Raw genomic sequence first — 23,738 nt, forward strand, 5'->3', positions numbered from 1 at the left:
ATAAACAACATACGTGTCGTGTTTCACCTCTCCGCTCGGCACCGTTCGAATTCTTTGAACAGGTACCTCCACGCATGCGCAACCGAGTCCCCATTCTTAAAGTTGATGCAGGTGCCTTCGACGCTGGCTTTATATATCTCCTATGCCTCCAGGTGCCGTATGTGATTGTAACGGAAGGCACGCCATATTAACATCATGCTCAGGAAGTCCACCTGAATTTCCAGGTTGGAAACTAACATTGTAAGGCCGTGGTGCACCTGTTGTTTTTGTGGTTTGCCTGATGCTCCCATAATCGTTTCTGCATAGAACGAACAGTTTCACCAGTGTAAACTAAATCCCTACCGAACCTATTGTCCCTGATGGGGATGGAATAAACCCCAGGGGCCCTGTCACAATCGATCACATCCTTAACATTATGTAGCAGGTCATAAATCATGCCGGATCTCCTATAAGTTATACTGATGTGACACCATCTAGCTATCTCCCTGTATAGGGGGTCAAGCTGCTGGCAGTAACGGACGACCATGTGCCTGCCCTTCGTAACAGGATGCTGGGTGCTGCTCGTTGCAGACTGGGCACCCGGAATGCAGTGTGGGGTCGGATGTAGGGCTAGGCTGCAGACCAAACCTTTACCGTAGCCATGCGCCACAGCAATTTCTTCTAAGTGCTTAAGCTCTGCCATGGTGTCACGCCTGTTAGTGTGGTGCGTGTACACCCTCCTGGTTAAGGCCTTGAAGGCTGCAATTTTGTAAGCAAAGGGGTCGAATGCGCTCGCAGGGATATATAGCGGCACCTAGTCCGGCTTGTGATACGCACTCGTTACAATGTTGCCAGCACTGAAGCGTATGTTAACATCCAAGAAATGGGCGTGTGAGTCACTAAACTGATCAAGGTTAAGGAAAAGACCGTACGCGTTGTCATTCATGCATGCCAGAAAATCATCTACATTTGGTTTGGTTATCCAAAGAATAAAGATGTCGTCAACATATCTGCTGTACAGACTTATGTTATGTAAGAATTTGGGTAACACCTTCCCCTCTAACTGCCGCACAACTAATTCGCATAGGTCCCCCGATAGGGGGCTGCCCATGGGTACTCCCCGACCTTGCAAATACGAGGTGTTATTAAACTGGAAAATCGAGGTGTAGCACATGAGATGTGCCAGCTCCAAAATCAGATTGCGAAGCCTGTGTGCATTCTTCTTGGTAACTAGAAGGTCCCTCAGAGCGTAGAAGCAAGACTGTAGACAAATCGAAGGGAAAAGGGACACAAAATCCAAAACCGTGATGTGTGGATCCTGCCCCACCTCAGCTTGCCGTAACATATACACAAAAGTAGTGGAATCGGTGATAGAGAACCTATAGCCTTTCAAACGGCTAGAGACAATCTTGTGGATGGCCTTCTCAAGAAAGTACATAGGAGATCTGGCTTTATCCAGGATCGGTCTAAGCGACGGGGTCAGTTTGTGCGTTTTGGCAAATGCAAACAGCCTGGGAGTGTCAGGAGAGGCTACCATCACGTTGTTAAGCCCCCATTTCCTGGCCAAGGAGGTGTGCGTGAATCTTGCTACATGAGAATGGAGTTTGTCTACATAGCCATCATCTGTGGGTTTGCAGTCTGTGGCCATTAAAAATAGCCAAAAGTGTTCGTTCTCTTATCTAATCAATTAAAGAAGTTGCTAAAAAAAAGTGAAAGGTTTTGTGAAGCTTATTTACAGAAGTTCTAGCTTTCTGTGCATAGAATTTTATGACTTTGTTTTGTATGGTAACTGTGAATCCTTCTGTATTAACATGATCTCGGCTGAGATTGTTAGGATGCCTACTGTTTAGATTGGAAAGAGCTCCATGGTAGGCATCCTGATGATGATATGTGTTTTTTGTACTGTGTTAGATCCTGATCAGTGTTGTATAGGTTTAATGTTATATTATTGTTATCTATAAGAGTTATAGCTTTATGTAATTGCAATATTTTTTGTTTTATGTAGAAAAATTCTCATAATGTCTGTATTTGTTTGTAGTTAAGATTTACTATATCTGTGAGGTCTTATCCCTCTTTATGAGGAAGAGACATCCTTTCTATGGATGGCTTAAAGTGCTTTTTTTTTAGTATTGTTTGAATTATTCTAGTTCTGTATCTAATGTACAAGTCTCAATACTGAGATGACATAGGTCTATGTGTTGATTACTTTAAATGTGTGTTTTGCATTCTGCTGTGTTGCTAGTATTGAGTTTGATATACTGTTGTATTCCTTTGTACATTTTTTTTTAAGTTTTTATTTTGTTTTTGCATGTTCTGTGAGTTTGTCTTGGAATCCTAAATCCTAAATCCTAAATTTTGGACCTTGGAATCCTAAATATTTGTAGACTTCCCCCTTATCCATGGATTCACTGATGCCTCCATTTCCAGTACAAAATCATCTTTTTTCAGGATTTTTTTTACTATGTGAAGTATTCTGTATTTGTCTAGGCCAGTGATTCTTAACTGTGTTCTGTGAATTTGTTACAAGTGTTCTGCTAAATTATGAATGCAATGTTCTAGCTGAAACTATGCTTGGACAAACCAGTGTAAATTCACAGTTTAGAATGCAGACAAAATGCAACTTGCATTTTGCAGTGAACTTCTCTTGTTATCCTTGCAAAGACAAGAAACTCAAATATATCTAAGCAATGTTTTTGCATAGAGAATCTGTAGTTTCAAAAACATTGCCAGCAACATTAAAACCTATACTAGACCAAGTTGTAAATATGTTAACTTAGGGTCATGATCATTTAAGATGATTTTTTTAAAATTTGAATATCTATGGAAACTCAGTATAAATCTTTGCTTTTGTATGCTGAAGTAAGATTCAAGGTCAAGTGCTGTGTTCATTTTTAGAACTTAAGAATGAATTGTTGGCCTTTTTAAATTCCTATTATTAGTTCACACTCTCCCTATATATATTTATATATCTTGTTCAAATTTTCAATCATTAATAAAATACTTTTTATTCATCCACTCAAGTTCAAATACATTTTTTTAAACTTGTAGTGGATGACAATACAGTTTTTTCAAATATTAATTCATTAATTAAATTTAATTAATTAATTTTAGTTTTATATGGGAGAAAAAAATTTCTCTTATATAAGATATTTAGCATATGTATATACATATTTATATTAATTGTAATTATTTAATAAAAAGTAACTAGAATAAAATTTTTCTTTGTTGACTAAGTTGTGTCTAAGTTGGTTCTTTGTTGTGTCTAAGTAGGAATTGACTAAAAAAAATTTTTTTATGTTACTTGTTCTAAAATGAAGGTATGAATGCTTTTATAAAATATCTTAAAAATGATATTTGGTTTGTTGCTAAAAAAAATTTTTTTATGTTACTTGTTCTAAAATGAAGGTATGAATGCTTTTATAAAATATCTTAAAAATGATATTTGGTTTGTTGCTAAAAAAAATTTTTTTATGTTACTTGTTCTAAAATGAAGGTATGAATGCTTTTATAAAATATCTTAAAAATGATATTTGGTTTGTTGCTAAAAAAAATTTTTTTATGTTACTTGTTCTAAAATGAAGGTATGAATGCTTTTATAAAATATCTTAAAAATGATATTTGGTTTGTTAAAATGGCACACTTAACAGATATTTTTAATTACTTGAAGAGCTTAATACAAATATCCAAAGAAAACATGAAGATATTTTGACATCCACTAACAAATGGCAATGTTTTAGAAAAAGTATCTCTGAAAACTCTCATAGCAGAAAAAATATGAACCTCGTAATAAAAATGTTAAGGGAATTATTTCTGTTATAACAGAACTTTTAGCACTATTGGAAGAAAACATTGCAAATTACTTTCCTTCCTCAAATACAGAAAATTATGACTTGATATAAAATCAATTCAGCACAGTTAACCTATCAAGTTGTGAATTTTTGATACAAGAACAACTTGTCAACAGATGGTATATTAAAAAAATGAAATTCTCTGAAATAACTCTTAAGGAATTTTCGATTTTTGTCCAATCCAAATAATCAGTTACAGTTTTCAATGTAATATTTGTATGAGCTTGAATCTCACATTCACCAATATAAAAACTCAAAAAATGAGAAAGACTTGCATATATAGACAAAGAAGTGAGGGTAGCTATATCACATAGTAGACCTGAAATTGAAGAAATTTGCAAAACCTGATTAGCTCATGTATTGCATTATAATTGACTTAAAGAAGTTCCATTTTTATAAAAGTTTTATTATTTTAGTTAGCTTTTACAAATATAAGTTTTTAATTACTGTTTTTATTATTATGTATTCTGTAATCTATAATTTTTAATAAAATGGTATGTTCATGTTTTATTTTTTTGTTATTTTATGATCTTAGTGATTTTTTTTTCTGTTCCACTAATTTTTCTGATATTCAAAAGTGTTCTGTGACTTCAAAAAGGTTTAGAACCACTGGTCTAGGCCAAACTCCATTTGAGTGTTATTCACTAGAGTAAGTGTGTATAACATCTAATGGTCATTTAGCTGTGTTTGTGTGGGATATGTAATCTTATGTTATTCATGTAAGAAGATGAGAATTTGTACAAGGTCTGATTTAAAAAGTATATCAATCTTATTTTTTCTTTGCAAGCGGGGCATCATGTGACCTTGACTCTACTGCACATATGTGAATTTTGGCACGCCCATCCTATTCTGCAGGCAGCTATGATAGTTGCAGGTATACACTGTTATCATCACATTAATGAAGAAGTGAAAATGGTGGAACATGATGGATACTGTTTTCATGAAGATTATAACCAGAGATGAGACCTGGTTCTACATGTATGACCCAGAGACAAAGGCACAAACATCCCAGTGGAAAATGCCATGGTCTCCATGGCCAAACTAAGCACAGCAGTCATACAGCAATATGAAGGTCATGTTGATTATTTTTTTTACCATCAGGGCATAGTTCATCATGAGTACACCCCTCATGGACAAACTGTGACAAATGAGTACTATCTGAATGTTTTATATCACTTATGAGATGCTGTTCAGTTCAAGCACAGCTCTGGCAGTCTCGTGACTGGTTCATTCATCATAGCAATGCTCCAACCCTTGGATTGTATCTCTTCCAGACATTACTTGCAAAACATGGTATTGCACAAGTTCAGCAGAATCCTTACTCTCCAGTCATGGCTCTGGCTGACTTTTGGCTCTTTTCAAAATCCAAATTGCTATCTAAAAAGTATGTGAAGCATTCTTTTCTTTGACTTGAAATAACTGAGCAAATTCTACATATTAGGGAATTATATAATTTATAAAACTTCTAATTTTTTTGGATCACATTGCAGGTCATAGTTTGGGAACTGTTTTATAAAGGAATATATTTTATTAAGCTATTAAATAATATGTTATTGATAAAATTGATATTTTAGATTAATCCAATTTATTTTACTATTGAGATGTTTGAATTTATACTTTAAATTAAAAACTATTGTAAAATAAAATAAGAAAGTAATTTTTATAAATTTAAATATTGTTATAAATCTATAAAAATATTAAAAAATATCTCTTAACATGTTTCTGTTTTTAAAGTACATTGAAACAGCCTATAAGTATATAATATAGTTGTAGCTGGTGTAGTGTGTGGTAACAAGGTAAAGAAAGGAACTGCTTAGTTGGAATAGTTTAATGTATAGTACACACAGTAGAGGTACAAAAGTAGGTGTGTCTACATAGGACAGGGTGTCTTATACAATATATGGAAAGATTTAAGCACCACCTAGAGTGTCCCTAGAAGAGTGCCACAATATTCTTGTTAACAAATATATTGAATATCTGCAATTTAACTGTAATGGTAATTTTATGAGAATTTGATTAAAACAGAAATACTTAATATAACAGATTTATAAAAATAATAAAGCAAATTTCTATTTAGAACAGTTGGTTTACTCATTCATCCTGAATATTTTTTTGCCATTAATTTTAATATATACATCAGTTAATTAAGTTTTTCACTTCGTAAAATAGTTATTAGTTGATATGATATATATCATTTAATTGTCTGATATATCATCATTAATATAACAACTATAAATAATCATTTGATGTCTTTTGTTTTGTGATATCAAATTTTAGTGCATTGATTACATAAAAATGAAGTATATTTGTTTAATATTAACATTGTACGTATATTTAAATAATCAAGCATTAACCACGGATGACATTCAAAAATTATGAGTTTCACTTAATTTGTTTCTTCTATTTTCATTTTGTCTTTAACACACTAAAAACTAAAGACAAGATATGAATGGAAAGCAAAATTGAATTAAAAATCATAACAAATATTTTATATTAATATTATTTTTGCAATCTACATTTCATTAATTTAAGGATAAAAATAAATTTTGGTACAGAAAAATAACAACTTTAAAAAATAATCAAATTAAGTAATTTGATATGAATTTCAATATCACTTTTAATATGTTAATATGTTCAAAAAATATTTTAACGAATGATAAAATAAAAATCAATTATATGTATATTTATATACTTATTAACGGTAAATTTAGTATATTATATCCAGTGACAAAATATTGTATAATTTAAAATAATATAAATTTCTTAAACTGTATTTTTATGAATAAATTATGCATTTTTAGACCAATATGTTTGTATCTTTTGAAGTAATGTTTTTAATTACCTTAAATATTCAATTAAAGATACATTCATTTAGATAATATATTGGATACTCCAAAATAATTTGGATCAAAAATAGAATCTTTTTTATTGAAATTGAATATTTTGTTTGAGATAAGTGAAAATATTAATTCTTAATTTAGAAAATAAAACATACTGATTTTAAGATATGTTTTTTTGGTTTAAAACAGTACTCCATAATTAATATATATTTTTATAAAATATGTTTGAATAATAATTAAAATGTGTTATATCCATCTTTTATTATATTAGTGATATTCTAAAATTTTAAGAATTTTTTTAAAAATTTTTATAGTAGAAAGACAGATTTTGGAATTTTCAATTATATTTAAGATAACATAACTGAAAATATAATTAATGTTTTAATACTTATAATAAATGCCAATTAAGATCAAATTTTATATTGAAAATATACCAATTAGTTTTTCTCACATTGTCATTTTTCTTCATGTATATAATCTTTTGATTTTGAAATTCTTAATCAGTGAGTAGTGCTCTATCAACCATCAAATATTTGTTAAGTACATTGTACTTTTCAGATTGTATCTTTCTGCTTCTCCTATTTTAACTTTTTTAAGTTTTTTTATACCATCTACAATCTTCATTGAACTATTGTTTCTAAACAGAAGTATTCATGCTGAAGTTGGCATTTCACAATCTTGTGCATTAATACATTTGCCTCCGATTTTTTTTTTTGGTTGAATTTTCTTGGTCATTATAACAATAATAATATTTTCATGGAATTAAATATCTTATTTCACATTTTCTTTTTATAATTTAGAATTAGTTAGATATGTACTTTGTACAATAAAAAATATTAAACTGTTTAAACTTTGTGAATATAGATTAAAAAATCTTATTAGAAGTAAAACTAATTTTATACCATTTAACACTTTTGAAGTAATTTAACTTTATTTTAAAAATGAAGCTGCATGTAGATTGATTATATTCTAAAAATGACACTACTGGTAATTGCTTTAAAAGTATTAGATATAATAATAATTAATTTGATTTCCGATAGGACTATTTAACTTTGTTCTTAATTTATTCTTATTTTGTTATTATTGTTTATATTTATTTTGTTCTTAAATTTATTCTTACATGCTAACTTTTTTAAATTGATAATTTCATTTCCATTGCCAAAAAAGGCAATGGAAATGAAATCATCAATTTAAAAAAGTTACCTGCTTTTTGTAAAAAACATCTGTTATTAATACAGATATAAACTATAATGTATCAATTGTAATCCTGTTTTAGTTAATAGTTAAATATAACCTGTGATTAAACATTTTGAGAATTAAATTTTGAAATAGAAATGTCTGTCATATCTTTAATCTTTCAGATTTTAAAATATTTTGTGTAATGAATGTTGGATTTTTTTAAATGTTAGTAAATCTGGAGTAGGAAATTAGAAAAGTCATATATGTTAAAATTAAACATTGAATAATTAAATAGCCAAATAGAAAAATTAATTCTTCTAATGAACTCTGTGGATGATTTTTTAAAATTTTCTATTAATTGTTAGATTTTTATTTTAAATTAATTAAATATATATAAGCAGAGAAGAGCCTATAGAGAAAAGTTGACTTTGTTTACTGTTATTTGTGTTCTTGTGATTATGAATGGATGTTCAGAAGATTGAAAAATATTTTTTTGAATTTTCTCTTTAATATTGTACAAATCAGGGATGTAGGAAGGGAGAAAAATGGCCTGGCCAAAAGAAGAGGGCAGTTGTCATGTTAAGAGGGAAAGCAATCTCATAGGTATTGCTTTCTACCTTTCCCCCAAGAAAAGTCTATTGGTTTGGTCTGATAGTGTTATTATGCTGGTGGATGATTTTAAATTAAAGTTGTATTCATAACATTGATAGCAAGAAGTGGTTCAGCCATGACCAGACAGCCTTGCAAATATATTCATTTTAAATTTTGAATCTTTTAATTTTATAAATTATTTATTTTATTGTATTTTTAATAAAAATATAATTAATTTTGAATCAAACTGCCTTATTCAGATTTTAACATCAAAATAGCCAAATTAGTAATCTTTTCAAAAAGAGACTTGAATATTAATATGAGTGTTATTATTTGAGTACACTTTTTATCCCTACTTAAAGCACTGCACAAACTTTTTATTTTACCAAACACTTACCAAATGATGCGGAGAAACACCATACATTCATCAGGAGGAGTAAGAATGTATAAATATTAAATTTTGTTAATATTTATGGATTTGCTTATATTTATAATACAATACATGTTGGATAGTAAATATATAATAAATGATAATTGTTCAAATGATGTATGCCTACTATTCCCACTAAAGCCAAAATACTAATGATAGATTATAATCCTTAAGTAAACTTTTGAGTTTGTAGAATATCTTATTATAGAAATCAATTATATTCAGATGTCCAGATTCAAAATTAAATAATTGGAGATTTTAAAATTATATAGAAATATTATAAATATTGAAATAAAAATATATTACTGGTTATTTTTAGGTATTTAAGTAAAATGAAAGAAATCAGATGTTATGTGGCTGATTAACACCTGATTTGCTGTTTTTAAACTATTAAATGTATAATAATCATTTTGATCTTGGAATTTGCCAATTTTATTTTAAATGAAAAACTTTTAATTTAGGTACTGTATGTATAAGTATTTTGAATAACAAATCATCTAATTAACGTAAAGTGATTTATAGCTAATGCATTTTCAGTGATTTAATATCATATGTATTAAGTCTAAATATATATTTGTTTGTAAAAGAAATAAAGAAAATAGAATTTGTTTTTTTATAAAGAAAATATAGTATGTCGAGTTATGTTGTGTTATATTATCACGATCAGTTTAAAATAATATTTAGGCCATATTAAATCTGCAAACTCTTTTCATCTTTGTTATAGTGCATAATCATGAGATTTAAATATAAATTTTGTTTAGTCAATAACAGATGAAATATTACAATATCAATATAAAAAATTTAACTCTGCATTTATTAATCTATATTTAAAACCATGTTTATAGACAGGTGGCTTGCTAAAATATATAGAAATATATTTTCTATTTTTATCTTAAAATATATAATAAAATTAATTTGATAGTATTGTATTAATCATCATGCATTTATTTATCTATTATTTTACATTTATCATTTGATTAAAAACTTTATAATGGTTCTTGCATCATATATGTTAGCTTTTCAACCTTAAACTAGTAAATATTTTGAGTATACTTGGCATTCCGTGTCTGGTTCATATTTCAAACTGGATTGTGTTTAATCCTATAAATTTATCTAGCTTTAATTTGAATATTTTTTGTAGCTTATTTGAATTCTAAATTGCGTGATTCACATTTCAGCTTCTATATATTTTTAATACTTTCTATAAAAATGTTGATTAAGTTTATTCTATAGTATATATAAATTATAAGTAATTTTTATTTGAAAATAAATTTTTCATTCTGAATGAAATAAAATTTAAACATGAATTTTATTTTGAAACCATTGAAAAAAAACACCAAGTTATATTTTTAATATTAAGATGTCTTTTATAATGGTCAATATTAATATGAACAAATCATTTATTTTATATATTTGATTTTGAAAGACTGTTTTTCCAAATGAAAAAAAAGATAGGCTTTATTTCCCTTATTCAATATTAAAATATCATATTGATCTTTATAACAAATTATAAAATAAAATTATATTAAGATATATGATATAAATTAGTCAATTTTTATTTTTCTCAATTTAATAAATTTAGCTCAAAATATAGAAAATTATAGCTTAAGAAATTTATTTGACAAGTGATAAAAATTATTAATATTAAATTACAAAAATATTATTTTAAATATTAATTTAAAAAAATGAAATTGATATATAAACACTAATTGTTTTAGAAATTAGAATATTTTTCAAATAATTTATTTAATACTTTATATAAATTTCTATATCAAATTAACAAAACATATTTAGATGCAATTTGATTGTAAATATGAAAGAATTTTGAAATTTGATTAAAATCTTAAATTATTTATGTAAATAATAACTTATTTATAACACTTGTATTACAAAACAAATTTGTTTAACTATGTGAAAAAATGAAATTCTCTGACAACAGTAAGTTGCCGAAATTCGCTAAACATATATTAAGAATTTGTATACTTTTCTCATTAGAGAATTTGTTTATTACAACAAAAGATGATTCTTTTCAACAAAGTATATATTAAGGATGTCCTACCAATTTCTGTTTATACAGAGACGTATAACAGGAAATCTTCAATTTTTCTGTTGATAAATCTTTATATATATTAAAATGGGCGACAATGTCAAATTAATTGAAAAGATGTCTGAAAGAATTCTTTATTTGATATTTAAATTAAATATGTAAGATGTTAAGCATAAATTGAAAATAAATTAAATTATGTTTGACTTTATAAATTAGGATTTGATTACAGAAATATTGTTTATCGTTTTTTTTACAATTAGAACGTTTCCTATAAATGAAGTCAGTTATTATCTTATCTGTCAAGCTATTATTTCTTTAAACATAAAATATAAAAAATAATAATAATACTTTAGAACAATAATTTAACTGGTTATTGTGAAATGTGGTAAATTTTAAAAAAATATTAATATTTATCAGAAAATTATTAAATTTAAGCAATAACTTAAAAGAAAAAACTTAATAAAGCAAATCTTCTGTATATCAAAGCATTTGAGTAACAAAAAATCAAGCTGCTGTTTTTTTTAAATCAAACTTATGAATTTAATCATTATATGTATCTAAAATTTGAAAAAAAAATATTAAGTCTTTCTACGATTAGATTTTTTTTATTAATTTTTATTATTTTACCATCAATAAGTTAAAAGAAATAGTTATTTTTATGCTTTAAAAATAATATTTTAAACTTTAAAAATTTTTACAAGATGTTTGTAAAATATTTAAATTTTTATTAAATTTAATATATTTATTTTTATCATCTTAAACTGAATGCAATTTACTTTTTTTCCCTTTTTAATTTTAAATTCATTATTTATTTCATGCATTGTCATCACTTATATGAATTTATCCTCTTTTTTTTATGATGTTGAATACTTTAAATAAAATCAAATAATAAAAACATTTTTAAATTGAAAATAAAATTTTATATCATAATATATATAATAAAATTAATTATATATCAGGTGTACATTACTCTCACTGTATTAATTACATCAAGCAGATTAATTTATTCAGTTAAGAATGAGGATAATTAAATTAAAAGTATCAACAAAAGGAACAAACCGTTTTGTTAATAAATTCAAATTCAATAAGTTACTTAAAAGATGCATTAAATTTTCACAATTAAGAAAAATATTTAATTATGGGAAAAAAAGTAATAATTTAAAAATAATTAATTCAGTGTTAAAACATCATTAGTTAACATTTAGAGATTTGTAATATCTGTAAAATAAATTTTTAAACAAATTGCGCATTCTGTATTAAATAATGTAGATAGAGAAATGAAAATTTTATGCATTATAGACCAAACACATTATATAAATAGCACTAATAATAATAAACAAGCAGATCAATACCATCTTAAACATACACAAATCTGACATGATCAATTACTTAGAAACCATACAAATATCAAGTAAAAATATTCCAGTTTAATCAAATAATTTAATATTATAAATGTTAAATTAATTAAATGTTGAGAATAATACAGACATACCTATATATATATATACTGTTGTTGTTTATAAGTGTATATATATTTATATAAAGTATTGTGTAATACGTATTGTTATCTTTGATCAAAATTTGGTATTAGTATCACTTTGGTTTTGGAGCCACAAATTTCCTGTAATATCTCGTTAATCAGGGGACATCATTCAATTTCTGTTCCCCTGCATTATTTTGCTGACTGTATTGAATGTAGATTTAGCCATGTCCTCGTCCAGCCACAGTTACAGTAACTGGGATTAGCAGGATTAATTAGACTGATAATTTGGTCGTACTGAAGTTAATTACCTGTAAATCAGAGACATTGTGTCAGTAACAGATCTTTGTGCAACTTCTGAATCTGATTGATGATACATCCTACTAGATAGTAAATGTTGTCACATAGTTTGTAGAATAGTACTAGTATATAGTTTAGTGTCAAGCTGTTTAAAACTTTTAACTATATTTACATTGTTTAATTTATTTAGTAGTCGATACAATTTCCTTTATTTAATTGTATTAAACGATTCGCATGTGCTTTTTTTCTCCCTTACAAGTTTGTTGAAATGAATTCGGGGAAAGGAACAGCAACATCGACACCTTATTTATATCTGTAGAAAAAAGTTTTCTTACTTTTTATAAACGTTTTAACTATTATTTATTTTATGTAGTCGTAAATTTAAGTACTTTTGGAGGTTTTTAAATAATTTAAAAATCTGTTAACACGACTAGAATTGTTTTTTTCTCTAAAAATACAAAACGACCAACACTTTTTATGGATTTTTTACTGAGTATTTTCGTTATTTAATGAGTTAATTTATATACTGTATACTGTATTTATTTTTTTTCGATTGAGCTTGTCAAAACAGATTAACAATATTTATATTTTATTAAAATCTGTTTAATAATTTATAAAAATAGAAAAAACATAAGATATAAAAAGAGAGAATTTTTCATCGATGCTTCGTACTTTTTTTGAGGTTTTCTACAACTAAATCTAGTAAAAATAAATGAAGAATATTTAGTAAGCAGACAAAATTTTTATTGTAGGATTATAAAAATAAGATATGTCAGCGCGGTTTCATCCATATTCTGCAGAAACCTTGAGAAATAACTGACAGCTGTCGACCACCTGCAACAAGGTAATTTTATAGTTGGATGATTTTTCTCAATCTCTATATTTCAGTCGTTTATCAGTAGATATGAAAAAAGAAAACATATAAATGATTGTCGGTGACGTGTTTTAATTTATATAAAAAATAAATGTACTTACTAAAAGTATAAAAATTCTTTTTTAATTGCCGGAAAGCGCAGGAATATTGTAAAATTAATTTACGGGTATCAGAAGAAGACTTCTGTATAAAACAGACAATATATTATATAGCACGTGACCTTATAAATGCAAGACATGGAGTGTAAATGTTTGCAGCTGGACAGAATAGTGCTAACTTCGTCCTGTTAGATTTGTTGTAGGGTTCTACAATATCTGCACTTAAATCCACTCAGCACACATTCCTACATTTAGGGACAAAGACTAATCAAGTTTACGACTTGCTGATTAATCAAATTTGTCTCTCGTGATAAACAGGGAGTAAATATCTAACCACTAGTTAGTACAGCTTGTTATAAAATTATTTTATTCGTATGATACTAAACTAAATCATCTGGAATTGTACAAACGTCGGATTTTAGCTGCGGTCCTTGTTAAAACTTATTAAGGATAATAAAGTGAAGCCAAAAATACAAGGTTATTAGTCTTGTGGTGTAATCTTGAGTATTCTAATTGGATGGTTGTGCGCGACCACAAGTGGTGGGAAAGAATAATGAGACCATCAGGAAATATGCTCCATTTGTCTTGGGTTGCAGAGGCCAGGCCATGTTCCTTGGGGGATACTTTCCCTTTGTAGTGATGCGATATGTTGTGGCTGGCATTAATTCATGCAGTTATCAATAGCGGACTTTTCACCTGTAAATGTTAAGTAATTGATATTCTATTTCGGCTCGGTAGAAGGTTTATAATGTCATCACCAGCTCTATTTGCTTTGACAAATTTTGTTAATAGTTGCCGAAAATCATATTAGAAAGTTTCTAAACTCTCGACCACTTGAAATTAATTTCTCAATCGACACGTCCGTCCAAATCGAGAAAATTTCGTAACGCGCTGCTTAATTGGCCAGGGGCTGCCTCTTTCCGTACCTGGCCAATTCGTTATCCGGAGTTTTATATAGTGTGGAAACCAGATAGGAAAGGGATTTGAATGGCCGCACGCCCGCTTGATGGAGGAGTAATATTCGCGTAATAGTTGTTTTTGACAGTAATTGGTTTTACGAGGTCCTGTTATCGGGATAGAAGAGTATTGAGAAGGACACGACAACAATTCACTTTTGCACCGTGTAAAGAAAGATGCGGCATTGACTAAACGCTCGGCACCTCCGCCGATAAAAGTCGGCCTGCACATTGTAGCTCGCCTGATAAATCTATAAAAATGACGTCAACCAGTTGAATTCTTGCGTGTTTTGTGTCCGTCTAAATTACCGGAACTAAAAAAATTCCACAGACCAAACAAAATCATTTTCAACAGATGAAGCGTTCTTTTGAAAATGCGGCAACGCTCTATTCCTTTCGGAAATCAAAGAAAATTGTTTTTCCAAAACAAGAATAGTCGTCCTTTTATCTCCCTCTTTTCTCGTCCCCCGATTGCGAAAAAAGTATACAAAACTGGAATGCGCTTGATGGCATTCTTGCGGGTCCTGTCCAAAAGTCTCTATCGATTCGTTATCGACTGGACAATGTAAAAAAGTCTCATACGTCGGATTGTATTTTTCGGACGCGCTCGGGCCGGACATTTTCGGCCATTTCATGCTCCACTAAGCTTTAAAAGAAGTCGACTCGAAATAAACGTAGGAATTTCATATTGTCAGAATTTATCACTTTTAAAGTTATTTCGTCCACCGTCGAAGACGAGAGGGCAACACAACGAATGAGGGGAGAATAAAATAATTTAGTGCGGTCACTTCAGTCTGGCAGGTATTGGTCATTTAGTAGTTGTGGCTGGCAGCACAAGAGATAGATGTCGAGCCATTCCACACTTTACCAACTGTATTTCTCTTGTGGCAGCCTCAACAGATACGTGTGTCGAGTGTGTAATGCTGAAAAACAACTATCTGACAGATTTTTCAACACACCGTAATTGTATTTACTGCCGAGAGAAATAAATTGGTTGCCCGACTACCGCGCGATAACCATTCCGTTCCACTCCCATATAAGTGTGTTCGCTGCTACCTTTCGGACGCCCTCCTCCTCTAAGTATCGGTCACCTTCTTCCTATGCAAATCCCATATTATCCTTTCGTTGCTCCTCCTCGTTACTTAACGTTACGGCCGAAGTGGAAACTGCGCTTTAACACAGTTAACGGATGGGATCGTACTGCGTTTGCCACCGAAGACGACACTTTTGACATCCAAATATTCGGCTGCGATTGATTAAAAACAAACATCGTACTGCCATTATCGTCCCGAACTATTGGTTGGAGTAAAGCCTCATCAGTTGCGAAACATTAAATTTCGCGGTTTGTTCGTGGGGAATATAAGTGGCCGTCTGCACGGTTAATCAATGCAGGAAGGGATAAAAATCGGGGAGATGGCGCACGGTCACGAAAGCGGAAAGATTTTCATTAGGGTAAGAAATGTTTAAATTCTGTATGGGAACTTCATTTCCTCTCTTTTAAAAGTTAAGGGTCCGTTGCAATAAAGGCTGCAGCAAATCGGAGATTTAAGCAGATTAAAATCGAATGTATTCTTTTGGTTGTTTTTTTATTATTCGTTTTCTTTGGTGGCTTGCGCCCGAGGCATTTGTTTCAATTTTTAACTCGGGCGAATAAATTTTAAATACTCGAAAAATACAGTTTTACATCCTGGCGGCAATTAAAGTAATTCCATTTGGTAGGCGGGCGTGGAACAACGCGTTAAGGTCCTTGCAGTTGTGTAATTTCATGCAAATTAGATTTCTTTGAAAGAAATACGATTTCTTAGCTAGCAAACATTTCTTTATTTACAGTTTCCTTATGTTTTTGTCCCCGAGTGTAATTTCGGCTTTACTCGACTTCATTGAGTCATTTGTCAATGTCCGAATGGAAATTACTCGAACCGGTTTTACATGCAAAGAGGCAAATGTTTACTATTTAAAAGCGCTACCGTGGCGGGGGCACTCCTGCAAGAAAAATAGTAGACGCGGTTTACATGTTATCCCGCTTCTTAAAATAATTCCGATGTGGCAACAATTAAATTTTAACGACGAAACGTGGATACTCCGATTCGATTTACCGGAGACACCCGAAGGGCGTTTCGTGCATACTTCGCGCCGTCCCCCCTTTATTATAGTGTAATAGATAGAACCGAGGGTCTCTTTTAAACTCGTTAGGCATTATCCGCATTTAGGGACGGATAATTAAATGAAGAGCGGTTAATAAAGTGGAAAAACGGTACGGGTGCCGGATGTCTTTCCATTGTGTGTCCGCTATGAATTAATTAGTATAGTTAGCACCATCTAACAATTTATCAAACTATGTACCTCAATTAGTATAACATTGTGCAGCCGAGAAATGCTCCACAATAGCTTAGTGGTTAGTTAGGAAACAATGCTTGGTAGATGGAGGGAGTGTCAACATCACGTTGCGCGCTTACAACGTAGGAGGTCGGCAGCTTAAACAGATGCCCCAACTCGATATTCCATTAGTATAAATTTGTTACAATACTCTGTAGACCTATTACGATATGGATGCTGCCTTGCCTATAAATATAAAAAGCCCACCGGCCACCGAAGACGCCGCAGGCGGAAGAATATATTTGTTCTTTTATAGGGGGCGTCCGTTTGCCGGTCCGCACGGCAAGGAGAAAAAATGATTTCGGCGTCGTAAATCAGATGCGCGTCAGATGTGTGTGTTTTACTACGTCGCGTATAAAATCTCCTACAGACGGATAACTACGGTAGTTTCCCGGAATCATCCTCCTAGTGGGTGGAGTAGCTGACAGTAGATTCTAACCCAACTCATTGAGATAATGGACAAATTAATTGTCTGAAGGCTGGATGGGAGCAGGGTGCCGGGCCTCCAGGTAGGCGCGAGTCGTACCGTAACCCACCCAACCGGTCACGTATTGTTTTGTAATAAACACTTTACCGGAACATTTCGTATGCAAAATGTGGTGCCGACGTTGAGTTATTTATAAGTCGGACGTGTCCGGAGACGTCAGAAAGGCTGGCCATGTCCCAGGAGCGTCGCTATCGTCTTTATAATTACAATAAACAGGCGACGTCGAAATTTGGAAAAATTTTCCAAGTGGCGGGCGCGCGGAAGAAGGATATACGACGCGCGGCGTGGAACTAATATCGAACAATATAACGGCACACGAACCGTTAAAATTAATAGATGCACGAGCCGGTAACGTGCAGACATGATGAGAATAAAGGTTGTTCCTCATCCGCTATTAAAACCCACCAAGGATGTCTTTTTAATTACAATCTTTTTGGGAAATTACCCGCGGCCGGATGATGTCACGTCTTAACGCGACTCCACCTCTAAGTAAATGAAGCGATTTTTCCTGGCGGGCCGCAAACAAAACATGTTGGTGTCCGGATAGGGTGACAAGTGACGGGATGACACCAATCGCTAACCTCTCCCGGCTCGGGTGATCCATTAGAGTGGGTGGGGTCGCAGGCAGCCATCCGTAACAGCGTTTAGATGAATTGCAGCCCTCATTAGTCCCACGGCTAAAGGAAAAGCCCTTCCGAGCATGTGTCCAGTGTCACTCGTGTGAAATATGTAGAGTGCAAGAGATCCCAAAGTTAATTAGACGGTAGGAAAGGGGGGAGAGTCATTACGCGTGATTAAAGTCACCGCTTACGCCAAGAAGTGGTAGTGTTTTGGTGGATTATTTCTTATCAGTCGGAGTGTGGGGCGGAGTGCGACCGAGCCAACTGTCACCCTTGATGGTTTACAGAATGACTGCTTACATTGAATTACACTCAATACGTATCGCTGTGCGCTTCTGCCGTCTCTGCCTTTTTCGTCCGCTGCAGCCAGAAACATGTTAATTAACCGCTGTGTTTATCAATTAAAAATAAAGATGATAAAGGGAATTAGCAAAGATTCTTTAATCTACCTGATGACGATTTTGGCTTTTGTCGTATTAACAAACGAGATAACGACCGCCATCCACCAAATTTGTCATTTTTCTTTCCCTTTTTTTCCCCGATTCCGCGCGCCGCCAGTTTAATGGCACAAAGAAAATTAATAAAGGCAAAACTTAAGTTTAAAGAAAAATTTAATCTTTTACTTTTATAAGAGTCAATTAACCACCGGAGTAATTTGCAATTCTTCGATTTGTTTCCATAAATTAATCGCCATTACTTAAATTCATTACTAATATGTCGAAGCGGATTTTTTTCTAAGCAGTTTTTTCATCCAATCGCCATCGGGGAAACGGAATTTTTTTTCCAAGAAAAAATATTTTTAATTATCTTTCGAGTATTTTTTGCCTCCGTAGACTTCTTAGAGTTTTTTCCCTTCCAGTAGGCATGGGGGGAATTTCTTTAACTTAAAACGCGGAACAAGATTCACATTTTTTTAACCCATCGAATTAATTTTTGAAAGTATAATTTTTGAGTTGTTATTATTAAATGAATTGTATTTAAAAAAATAATAATATCATCAAAGAAGCATATCAAGGATTTTTTTCCTTTCAGGAAGAAGAGTAAGGCAATCGGAAGACGGCGATGGAAACCGAAGTTTCCTCTATTCCTAATAAGATATCCGTTCCTACTCGATGAAACGATAAAGAATATTTATTTATTTTTTTAACAAATAAAATTTATATGGAATTAATTGTATTATTTTACGCCACCAGGTGGCGACACAGTCAAAACGCTTGGAAGGAAACTGCTAATTGTCTGGCGCATTACGGGATAAATAATACGAGTAGAAAAATGCACGGATGGCATCCGATGGAGCGGAAGGCCGCGGCGAAGAGGATGTTCGGAATAATTCTTCCGCCCGTCGTCGGGTGGAGCGACGAGAAATAATAGAAAACGCACATACGAGCCGACGCTAGTAATTGGTCGAAATATAGTCTCCGTCTGCAACTCGACCAAAGAAACCGTGGCAAAACGGAAATTACGTAAGCGACACCTTTTGTCGGGGCGACTAAAAACGCGGTTCCGGTATCGGTCGAACGACTCGTCCCAGTCGATTATCGTGAGAACCGCCACGACTCCGTTTCTGAAAGGGAAGTTCTATCGCGCAAAGAATTATACGCCAACTATCGCGAGAGGGCGCGCACGATAGGAAAAAATCCCCCCATTTAATATTTCCACTTTCCGACGGATGCCGCTTTTCACTCGGATGATCTACAATCTAAAGGAAAAACAAAACTTTTTTTTTTTATTATTTGTCGAAAATTTTAATAACGAACTGAATTTACAAAGAATGTTAACAGAAAATAAAGTTATATGACTTTTCCCTATGACAGATCGCTAGGGGAAAAATAAGTGTGTGTGTATCTCGTGTGTGTATATGTATATATGTATACATATATACAGACGACGTTTTTATAATTTATATTGTAAGAAAGTGTGAAATAGGCACTACTATGGTTGATTTTTGCATAAATAAACTTAATAAAGGAAGCGTAACGTAACGGTAAAGACGAATAAGGACTGACTTCTTCCGACCACGTTAGAAATCTCTTAAATATCAAATATTAACATTTATTTTCGAATTACATCACTCCTCACAAATTTGTACAAAGAATCATATACACGAATAGTTCTTATCCCATAAAAGTAAACAGGAGGAGGAAAAGAAAGAAAAAAAGCTACATATGGTAATAAACCCTAATGCCCAACTTTCCAATTTTTGTTTTTCAAAAAATCTTAATTATTGCCAGTAACTTGGCACTTCCGATACGAAATACGTCGAATATATATATTTACATAATCACACTCATTTCTACGGAGAGTCTACCGGACGAACCGAAAAAAGGGAAGACTTCTTTCTTTAATACAAAGGGGTAACATCAATAAATAGGTTAGTATGGAAAACGGTACAAAAGAAAAAAGTAAACGTGATTAGCCGGACAGCAAAATAATAATAATAATGTGTGTTTGGCTGTCACTGTACAATACGGGAGCTGCGAGCCGGAGTGTCTCTTTCGGGGATGTAAACGACGATGCGAAATTGTGACAAGGAATACGAAATGTTCCAAACGATGTTTGTTGTTTTGTTTTATATTATCTTAATAATTTGTGAAAGACTGCTTTGGAGGAATAGTCGGCCCGGCCGGAAACGTTACCATTCGGCGTCGCCCATCGCTCGTTGAAATATGTAGTCCCTTCCGCGAAGATTCATGATGCCGTCCTTCAGGTGGAATTTCCACTTATTTCGACTTCGGGTGATCTGCGTCAAAGACGGAAATGACGAGATTAGAAAGGATCGGAGAGGAAGCGGCGCGTGAGAACGAAACTTACCTTGTCGTACTGGCAGACGACCACGTTGTCCGTATCGAACAGATCGGATGGGTCCTCCTCGCTGACGTCGTCGTCCGAATTTAACGGATCCTGAAAAATAAGCGTTTAGAATTTTTAAAAAGCGACGAATTTCTTAATCGTTTCTCACCATCCGCCATTTCTTTTATTTGGCAATAACTCGTACGGCAAACGTAATCGAAGTCTTATAAACTTCGAAAATGTTATCTTAATTAAACGTCGCGTTTACTGGCCCGGAGATAGTTGTTGGCACTACTTGGCATTTCTCTAAACGTTAAGGAATGGTTGAATTAATTTTCAATTTTTGCCCAAATGTCGCATGCTATTAAGCAATTAAAGTTATTTAATTGTCGTTGCATTTGCCAGGAGAAATAGATGTTTGTCGGAGGTGAGTTAACCTATCTGGGCAGAAAAGTGCCCGTTTTTAGAATACAGATCGGCGTAAATACTCTTGTATTATCATCATCGATGTTTCGAATCGACCGAGCGTATTTCCTTGTAAATGATCCGATATCCTATAATTAAAATTTTCGTATTTTGCTGCTTGGGGCTTGGGCAAACTTCTTAAAACCTACATGTACAGTACTTATGCACCTGTAACTAATTCTAATAATGAAATTTTTATAGTAATTTCGTCATTTGACAATTTAATGGCAGTCATAAATCACTTCTCTGTCTACACGTTATTTGTATTTTGCAATTAAAAACAACAGTTAGATATGAATAATAAATACAGCAAATTGAAGATTTTTGTGTATTAGTAATAATAGTAAAAAATACTATCGGAAAGTACTCAAAAAGAATTATTACTTTCCATCAATACATAAAATGGCTGGCTATGGGTGAATGCACTTTGTTAACTAAATAGAAGGTTAGCTAATATCCTAGCTTGACTATCACAATTCTACTGACAGACAAAAAATTCTACATATATAATTAGAATTTCCAATTATGTAACCATTCTTTCCTTTGAATATAACAATTAATTTTTTTCTCCTCCTTTTTTAAACAGAGAAATTTAAATTTATAAACCTTAGGCAATGCTAATATTTAATAAAAATCTACCAAAAAACAATTAGTTTATTTCTTTTTATTTAGAGTATTATATAATTTAATAAATAAAAAATTTATTCACCATATTGAAATAAAAAAATAAGGTGCATTGATCATAAGCGGTTTATTATTTCAATATTTTTAAGCATATAAATATGTACCAGTATACTTATTTATATTCAGAATTAAGTACAATTTGATATAAGCAAGCATAGGATTTTAAGTTAGTTCCAAATATTAAAAAAAAATTTTTTTAAGCCTAGGTACAGAACATAACTCCATTAAAGTATTTTTCTGGTAATAGTTAATTCTGGAAATAATGATTTTGTATTTGTCGACAAATAAAATCCAGACAAATATACAAGCCTACAAGTTTATATTACTAAAAATTGTTTTCGAACTACCTGGATCTGTCGTCTGCCGGTTTTTAGAATGATGGCTTTCGAACCAAAACAAATTAAATTTATAGAAAAATATTCAGAGTCTATGCTCGTTGATCTTGAACATTTCATCACACACGGTCCACTTCTTTGAGTAATGGGCAAGCACATTACGTCGTCTGGTTTGTTTATTTTTTCAAATGGTATTTACTGATAAACGCTTTGGAACTTTGTCGTTCCGCCGTCGGATCGTCAAAAGAATTACGATAAACATCGACATAAGAACGAACGAAACTAAAATTTTGCTTACACTAAACATAAACTAACAAATGCCAAGATCTATATTCTGTATTTTAAATCTTACATGTAAGAAAGTTTGTTAATATTAATTGTTAATTGGTTATATTAGTGTTTGGTGACAATACACTGAAATTAAGGGTATGAAAAACTAGATGATTTATTGTTATTAAATTTAAATCTTGAATATAAAAAGAAGTTTTAATTTAAGATTTGAAATGCAAATTCTGAATTTATAGAAACAAATTTTAATTTAACAATTCCCAAATTTGAATAAATTATTCTAAAATCTACCTGACGGTAAACCCGGGCAGTCAAAAACAATTTCTAGTAGTAATAATAATAGTATTGTCTTCTACATTTAAGTCTGGATTTTATCAAATGTAATTTTATTTTTGAATTTTTTAAAGTTTATAAATTCCTCTGTTGCTAACTGAGTTAAAAGAAGTATGTTATGCATACTTCTTCAAAAGGTGAATGAATACCTGCCACAAATACAATTGATTTGTGTAATTTATCCCTTACAAACAAGAACGATTAAAATAGAAACTCATCTCAAAAAGCATACTTGTTTAAACTAAGAAGGCATATTTTAGAAGATATTTGTACAAAATAAAATTTGGCAATGTTTTTTAACAAAAAATTTTTTATTGATAATTTTTCCTCAACTGCAAACCACTTAAACCTTCTTTGAAATTTAATTTAAATTTCTTCAAGTTTCTTCCATTTAAGAATTTTAGTAAAAGAAAACAAAATTGCATTAAGACATTAATTATAAGCTACTTTAAAGACAAAATGGAAGTTTCTTTTAAATGGAAACCCATAAATTCATAAACAGATTAACAGAATCTATCATAACTTTGAATCGTTTTATATCCTAATGATGAATTCTTATTCTTCTCAGAGTAAGTAAAATAAATGTAAAATTCAAAAAGATATTTTGAGTAAAACTGTGTGTATAAAAACAGGGTTAAGATGGATTTCTTAATTATCTCTTTACATACAAATGTTTTGTTCATAAAGTTTTAGTTAATAATTGAAAACTGTTTATATATTACATCATAATGATTAGTG

At 31.2% G+C, this 23,738-nt stretch overlaps 1 protein-coding gene and 1 long non-coding RNA gene across 5 annotated transcripts in view; one reads left to right on the forward strand and one right to left on the reverse strand.

The window, feature by feature from the left end:
* The window catches only part of LOC136969545 (uncharacterized), a 99,463-nt gene extending 79,369 nt beyond the window's left edge, over nt 1-20,094 (forward strand). For all 4 annotated transcript variants that reach the window (XR_010879836.1, XR_010879837.1, XR_010879839.1 and 1 more), the window contains 2 exons: nt 13,447-13,538; nt 19,138-20,094. This is a non-coding gene — a long non-coding RNA (uncharacterized lncRNA). The remainder of the gene's footprint in view (nt 1-13,446; nt 13,539-19,137) is intronic.
* A 42-nt stretch (nt 20,095-20,136) lies between these two features.
* LOC136969539 (transcription initiation factor IIA subunit 1-like) overlaps nt 20,137-23,738 on the reverse strand; it is a 57,437-nt gene continuing 53,835 nt past the window's right edge. Inside the window, exons 9-10 of the mRNA XM_067263741.1 lie at nt 20,917-21,006; nt 20,137-20,845 (exon numbers count right to left, since the gene is read on the reverse strand). Of these exons, the coding sequence (XP_067119842.1) occupies nt 20,738-20,845; nt 20,917-21,006 (198 nt within the window). The 3' untranslated portion in view covers nt 20,137-20,737. The remainder of the gene's footprint in view (nt 20,846-20,916; nt 21,007-23,738) is intronic.

The sequence above is a fragment of the Centruroides vittatus genome, unplaced genomic scaffold, assembly GCF_030686945.1.
Source record: "Centruroides vittatus isolate TY-2023 unplaced genomic scaffold, ASM3068694v2 contig_18, whole genome shotgun sequence".
NCBI classification, from domain to species: Eukaryota; Metazoa; Arthropoda; class Arachnida; order Scorpiones; family Buthidae; genus Centruroides; species Centruroides vittatus.